General features: G+C 42.0%; 1 protein-coding gene across 5 annotated transcripts in view; it reads right to left on the reverse strand.

Annotated features, from left to right (window-relative positions):
- The window catches only part of ATG7 (autophagy related 7), a 283728-nt gene extending 277133 nt beyond the window's left edge, over positions 1–6595 (reverse strand). For 3 of the 5 annotated variants that reach the window (XR_008445692.1, XM_054035055.1, XM_054035052.1), the window contains exons 1-4: positions 4331–4396; positions 3577–3772; positions 3199–3253; positions 1182–1299 (exon numbers count right to left, since the gene is read on the reverse strand). Coding sequence is in view for 4 of the 5 variants with exons in the window: in XM_054035055.1 (XP_053891030.1) it covers positions 1182–1299; positions 3199–3253; positions 3577–3754 (351 nt within the window). In the remaining variant the exon portion in view is untranslated. Of the gene's footprint in view, positions 1–1181; positions 1300–3198; positions 3254–3576; positions 3773–4330; positions 4397–5082; positions 5101–6541 lie in introns of those variants that run through there. The other 2 variants (XM_054035053.1, XM_054035054.1) reach the window with 2 other exon arrangements.
- Positions 6596–7552: the final 957 nt, after the last annotated feature.

The following is a 7552-nucleotide window of genomic DNA, read 5'->3' on the forward strand; positions in this document are numbered from 1 at the left end:
GGAGGAGGAAAGGAGGCTGGAGTCAGCCCTTCAAGAGTCATTCTTGGGTAATTTGCACATTATTGACCCAACTAGCAACCCTCCCAGTTTTGACCTGCCACACAGACTTTGGACCACATTGAAACGCATCTGAACGAACCATGGAAAATGAGGCTACCTGATGCACAAGTGGAAAATCAAAGGACTCCCCTTCGTGCAACTACAGCGAGAACATCCAAACCATCAAACACATCATAATGGAGTCCCCCAAATATGGATTCAGAGGTGAACTGAATTATATCCACAAGTCATAGAGGAGGCCTTGAAATGGTTTATGGACTTACAACTTTATCTACAGAATGTTGCTCTGCAGATGCCATACGCACGTACGAGAGAGAGAGACACACACACCACACACAAAGAAAAAGTCTAGGATAGGTTACATTTTTTGACTTCTCTACTTCTCTTTAAGAGGCATCATCAAGATTACTGCATCATAACCATCACATGGCAAAGGAGCACTAGGTCACAACAAGAGGGAAAATAATTAATGAGTTTGAATGAGAAGATGGGTAAAAACACTATTATCCTGACCTAGGGCAACCTAATTAGGGAATCTAGGGATGAGCATAATAAGTAAATTCAAACAATTTTTTTTTAAGTGTGTAAGTCTCTCTCAGCCACTTCACTTTATTTAGTAACTTCTCATACAAGTTCTCTTCAAGGAGCAGACAATGTACCTCCTCCCCTCCAGTGGAACCAGCTGAAGGTCAGGTTGAATAACCTCTTTGCTGTTGCATCTCCTCAGTCTTCATGCCATTACTTACGCCCCAGAGTGCACTGTGATAATCTGAATCCCAAAAGCAAGCAGGAGCTGATTTCTGGGTTTCACAAAAGCAATGCTCCCTGGAATGCAAGTAACTGGGCAAGTCCAAGAGCGCTGCTTAGACAGATGAGAGGCAGGACTCAGCATGGAGGTTACTGAGCATCATCATCTAACTGCTGCTGTCCAGAGGTGATCAGAAGCAAGCAGAAGACACCAAACTGCCTCCTCCAAAAGCAACTGTATCCCAAAGCCGGGGTTAGATGGGTCAGTGGGGGATGATAGTCTCTCCATTGCCTGGGACTCAAACTGCAAAGTAGTTCACTAGCTTTCCCCAAATCCTGTTTTCTCTGTAAATGTATTTAATTGTTAACCTCACCTCATTTGCTGCTTTTTCCAAAAGTGACTTCTTATCACAGGATTTGAAAGATTCAAAAGTGTTGGTGTTATATAATGTTCCGACAGCAGGACAGCAGTGTGCCGGGGTGGCAGCATTCCTAGACAGGAGACAAGGACACTCGTGGAACCACATACTAGCATTTTTTCCAGAACTTTCATTAACAGCAACCAATGGGAACTCTCACATTAAGCCCCAATGATGCAGAGTTTTCCAAGCAGAGTGGTGACTCTATACATCACAATGAGGCAGAAGGCGAGTCAAGGATAGTTCCACTCAGAACGTTTGCAGGCAGTTACAAAAATGCTCTTGCATTCATGGGCAAATTAGACATGCAACTCAGTTAATTATTAGGATGATTTGATCAACTGAAGGCTTAGAAATGCAGAGCACACCTCACGACACAATGACAAATGCTGCTGTGGAATTGGAGATAGGAAAGAGCTGGAAAAAAATTAGTTTTATGCTTCTAACAAAGATTATGAAGATAGACAATCTCACGTGTAGAGTTTGACCTGCCTCAATGGCATCCTCCCAACTGTTCAAAAGCGTATGAGAATTCTGCCTTTTAAGGAGGTGTTTTTATGTATAATTACTGCTGAGTCCTCTGGGTTTTCCCCAAATATTGTTTATAGTGTTTAAATTTAATTTAGAAGTTTTTGTCCTGTACTTCAGACCCCTAATAGAAGTGGAGATGCTTTGCCCCTGATTCAGCAAAGCACGTGCTTTACTGCTTTATCGAATGGGAATCAGCTTAAGCACCTGCTTAAGTGTACTGCTCACTGATGGTCTTTTTAAATAAAATTACTACTATTATTCATAAAAGCCTGCAAGACATTCCTTGCCTACTGCATTTTCCACATCCTTGCAGTTAATCGCTTATTGTCTCGAAGGTGCAAGGAGGTTCAAATGTCACATCATAATGTAAATTTTTCATGAGCACTATGATTTTCAGTGCAGAGTCTCTTGGGGAACCTCTGAGATAAATACTTTTTTTTTTTAATATTTTTTCTTTTAAATAAAAAAAAAGGTGATTCAGTTAAAAGTGGTAAGTTAAAAACAAAGACATCCCAAAGTGAACATAAAACACAGTACTAATGTTGAACAGTTAAAGTCAGAAAATCCAAAAGTTTTGTTACCTATAGCAACATTAACTAGACAATGCTCCTTATAGATATTAGTGTGTTTTATTCCATTTCTTTACTGGTAGAATATGTAGTTTAGTAAATTAGGCTGCAATACTGCAAATACTTATATATTTGCTTTATTCAATGGGTGTGAGTAGTTCAATGACTTCCATGAGTCTGCAGTGTTTGCAAGACCAACGCCTTAATGATTATCAGAAAAGGTACATTATAAATATACAGGACATGCAACTTCCACAAAATTTAAAGTCAGAAGAGACCATTTTGATCATGTAGTCTGAATTCCTGCATAAGACAGGTCAGAGAATTCTTCCACCCAGTAATTCCCGCAGTGGAATTCTTTCTCACTGCGTAAGTGAACACTTGGTTGTTGTAATATTGCCATCAGAACATTAAAATAGCCCTGATATCAAGTTACATACAATTTTTGTTTTTCACAATTTTCTTCAGTTCCCGATGTTAAACGGTGTTTTCTGAGATGATTTTGTTGCGTTTCAATGTGACATTTACAATCTCCTGCAGGCAAATAATTCCAGTGGTAGCTCTATCCCACAAAAGCTTATGCCCAAATAAATTTGTTAGTCTCTAAGGTGCCACAAGGACGCCTCATTGTTTTTACTGATACAGACTAACACGGCTACCACTCTGAAACCTATCTTTTCAAAGTCATTAGTGAGGACAATTATGAAAATCACATTGAGATATCAAAATGTGGATAGATCCTCATTAAAATTCTGCTAATACTCTTAGAAGATGCACACCAAGCATATTCATAAATGATTTGTCAATTAAGTGTAACTATATCGTTATCCACCATTTTTTTTTTAAACTTCAAAATCACATAAAATACTTACACATCAAAGGCACTAAACTCCAATGTTAAACGAGCTGGTAGACCAAAAGGATCACCTGGACAAAAACAAAGTTTCTTTTAAATAGCAGCAGCAGCAACTATGTCACAATAAAAACAACAGGCCAAATATAGTTTCCTGAATCAAGGGTCCAATCCTGTTCCCTTTGAAGTAAATGTGAATAGGATAAGAATCTCTAGTTTTTCATATAGTCACAGATTTTATATCCAAATACAACTCACGTGATCTTTTTTCTATCCCTTATTACGACTGTGGAATATTTTGTATATGTAATAGAAATTCTTATAACAGAAATATAATTAAACAAAAGACAACAGGAGAAAAACTGGTATGCCTAATAAAAGTTCAGTTTCTACCTACCATTATAGTAGTAGCCTTTGATACTTTTCGGAGTCTCATCTAATCTATACTCATTAAGTTTCTTCTGCGTCAGCTCATGCCAGAATCCCGCATCCAAGGCACTGGTGAAGGGAACAAACTGTAGCTTTGGGATTCTAGGTTCCAGGGGATTGTGTGTCTCACTATCAGCAGTTGCCATTGTTTTATTCAATTAAAGCTGTTAAAAACAGACAAAAGTTCTGTGAGAAGAGTCATTCCTGATAGCTACTTACTGATCTAATTAGGTTGGCTTTGGCTTTTGGAGGTTTATTTTAACAGTGTTTTGTTTTTCAAAGCCTATAGATGCCACTTACAAACAAACAAAATGTCAAAATCTTTAGTATACTAGCCAAGCCCCCTCTGTCTATAAGAAGCGAGGACTTAATTTGCGGAAGAAGGATGTGCGTGTATATACATACACACAAATATATACACACACACCCCATCTGCAAATCAAGTTCTCGCTTCTTCGGGAACATTTTGTTCTTCAACATGCTAATTCAGTGCCAGAGAGAAGCAAAGACAAAACTGGTCTAACTAAACCTAATAAACACCAGATTCAAGGGTGGCCAAAGCACACTCCAGCAATCACATGTGGCCCAGTAGCCAGGGCCGGCCTTATGGGGGGGCTGCGCGACCATTCCCATGCACGGGAAGGGGGGTGGGCGGTTCGCTCTACGAAGTGACAGAATAACAGACACCCCCCAGCCCGGCTCCGCCCCCCAGCCCTGTTCACCTCAGCCGCGGTCCGCCACCATCCCCGGCGCCGCCGGCCCCTCCAACCGCTCCACCTCCGAGTCCGCCAGCTCCTCCCCCAGCCCCCCTCGGCCACCACCCCCCGCTCCGCCTCCGCCCAGCTCCTCCCCCAGCCCCTCTCGGCCACCATCCCCCGCTCCGCCTCCGCCCAGCTCCTCCCCCAGCCCCTCTCGGCCACCATCCCCCGCTCCGCCTCCGCCCAGCTCCTCCCCCAGCCCCTCTCGGCCACCATCCCCCGCTCCGCCTCCGCCCAGCTCCTCCCCCAGCCCCCCTCGGCCACCATCCCCCGCTCCGCCTCCGCCCAGCTCCTCCCCCAGCCCCTCTCGGCCACCATCCCCCGCTCCGCCTCCGCCCAGCTCCTCCCCCAGCCCCCCTCGGCCACCATCCCCCGCTCCGCCTCCGCCCAGCTCCTCCCCCAGCCCCTCTCGGCCACCATCCCCCGCTCCGCCTCCGCCCAGCTCCTCCCCCAGCCCCTCTCGGCCACCATCCCCCACTCCGCCTCCGCCCACCTCCTCCCCCAGCCCCCGTCCGCCCTCATCCTCCGCTCCGCCCCCAGCCTCGGTCCGCCATCATCCCCCCCGCTCCGCCCCCCGGCCGAGCTCCACCCTAGCGTCGCCCAGGGCGCCATCTTGGGTAGGGCCGGCCCAACGTATTTAAACTGGCCTTCCGTTATCCACAGCTCAGCACCCATGCGAGTAGTAACCCCTTTCTTCCATTTGCTTCTGCTGTTACCATGAGTGAATATGATAGAGTCAGCTGGAGATGAGTCCAGCGCAAAGCAAATCCAAGGGATGGGTGCCAGAAGGGAAGCTGGAGTAAGAGCTAAAATCATCAGGCAAGCAAAGAGCCAGCCTGCAACCTCACAGCAGTCCTGAGGCAACTGAAGTGCCCCGCTCAACCTCACTTCAAAGAGTTTGGCCACCCTGATAATCAACATAACTGTGAAGTGTTTCCAAAAAGCCAGTTCTGAAACAAATTTGATTTTGGGGAGGGGGCGGGAGAGACACACTCCCTATCTTGGATTAATGTATTTCAGCATTTTGTCTTAAATGAGTGAAATTAATTTAGAAAAACCTCCAAATACCCAGTCTGAAATAAAAGCTTAGTGACCACCCTTCATTCATTTGTGAATAAAACAATCTATTCTGAAAAATATTTTGCTGACTGCTATAATGGAAGACTTATCAAATTGGAGTTATACAATACAACCAGGGATGTTTACATTTTAGAAGGCCTTATCCACTTTCATTTGGCGCAAACTTAAAATTTTGTAAAAATGAACTTTCAAAAAAGCAAAACACTAATGTTTTCAGAATTTTACACTAATCTCCCTGAAAACAATGCTTAGTAAGCAAATAAACATCCCTCCCCCGAGTCTGAAACAAAGTTTACAGCACTAAGAATCTCCAAGTGAAGCAATCTTTAGAAGAAAAGAAATGTAGATCTGACTTTATTAACTTTCATATTTCAAGCTGAAGGAAATGCATATTCTCAACTAAGAGCTCAAATAATGACAAGTAAATTCGATTTTTAATGGGCTTTCATTTGCACTCATGGTGTATATATAGCATAGGTGAAGAAATGTACTTATAACAATCAATTTTTAAAACTGACATCTCTTTAACCTGCTGATGGGTATCAACCTGAAATCTAATCTAGACCAAAAAATAAAGTAGGATTGCCACCCATTGAGCCCCTCCGCCAGTGTCTGTGGTTTTACACTCATACCATCTTGCATTTAGGTTGTATACCAACAGTGCAAAAGGATTATAATCAAAATACCAAATAGAAAAATCTTTAGATCCCCAATTAAATTGAAACAAATATTTTTAATGAAAACATAGCAATAATTTTAAGAGATTAAGGGCAGATTCTTAAAAGTATACAAGCACTGTTGATTTCCATGGGAGTTAGGCACCTAAGTAGTTTTAAAAATCTGACCCTAAGTTTAAGAAACACTCTCTTTCTTTTTCTCCCAAAAAGGACTCTTTGATTATACAATATATTCTCACAGGGCCATATTGTGTCACTGATTTTTCACAAAACTCCCACTGACTTATATGTACAGGTTGATGGTCTTCGTCCAACACCATCTCCCTATAACACTGCAAGGAGATGCTCTGTAGTTTTACTATATCACATCTTTGTTCAGATTGAACAATTTTATAGTTTGTGTCCCCCATAAACTCACGGGTGCTGACAGCAACAGAAGGCTTCTGTAAGATTCTAATTTCTTCTCCCCTTCAGTAGCTGGTCTGGAAAGGCAGTTCCTTTTCCAGGAGAATTTCTGAAATCTAACAGAGCTAGATTCAGAAAACCACAGCTACACTTTTCTTTGCGCAACATCTGTCTCATGCAGTCTTTCCGGTATGTATCATGCACTCAGTTATTCTGTTATTTCTAAATACAGCAAAGATGTAACACTAAATCATATCTTCCTGGAAAATCATGCAATCCCCTGCTGTCCCATTGAGGTCCATTATCAGATTCAGCATCAGACTTGATTTCTGCCAAAATTTCAAACACCATGTTCAGAGTATGTATACAATCTCTCTCTCTCATACACATATATGTGCGCAGACAGTTTACTCTTTACAACTGTTCTTCCTTATTTGTTAGTAAGTTTTGAGGACATCCTTCTATTTGGTTTTGATATTTTTCTCATTTCAGATTGAGAAAGCTGCATCAGTCTATTTATAGTGCTCCACACTATGTTAACTTTGTGAACACATATTGGACTGCATCATTGCATTTATGTGGTTTTAGCGCCAGCTGGATTTTTCGGTAGCGTGGATGCGTCTTATTTAACAGCGTCTCAAATCATGTACTGTTATACAGCAAGGTTTAATATCTATATATCTATAGCTATATCTTAATTTTAGACATTCTAATTTTGTCAGATTGTGGCTTTTCTATCATACTGTGGAATTATCACTATCAAGACAGCTTTACTTCATTTTGCATGTTGTACCATAGTGTCTATCTGAATATGATTTTTTTTGGCCTATCCCGTCCTTTGAAAACGTAGATATTTCTTGGGCACATGGTTACCACACATGTACATTTTGCTAATGTCATATATTTATGTCAAACACTATTACTTGTGATTTGTGAATATCTGTGCAGCAAATATCAGAACAGAGACATCTAGTGGATGATGCATACAAGTACCAGGAAACTCTTTTAAAGAAACAATATTAAA

This window comes from Malaclemys terrapin, chromosome 7 (assembly GCF_027887155.1).
Source record: "Malaclemys terrapin pileata isolate rMalTer1 chromosome 7, rMalTer1.hap1, whole genome shotgun sequence".
NCBI lineage: Eukaryota > Metazoa > Chordata > Testudines > Emydidae > Malaclemys > Malaclemys terrapin.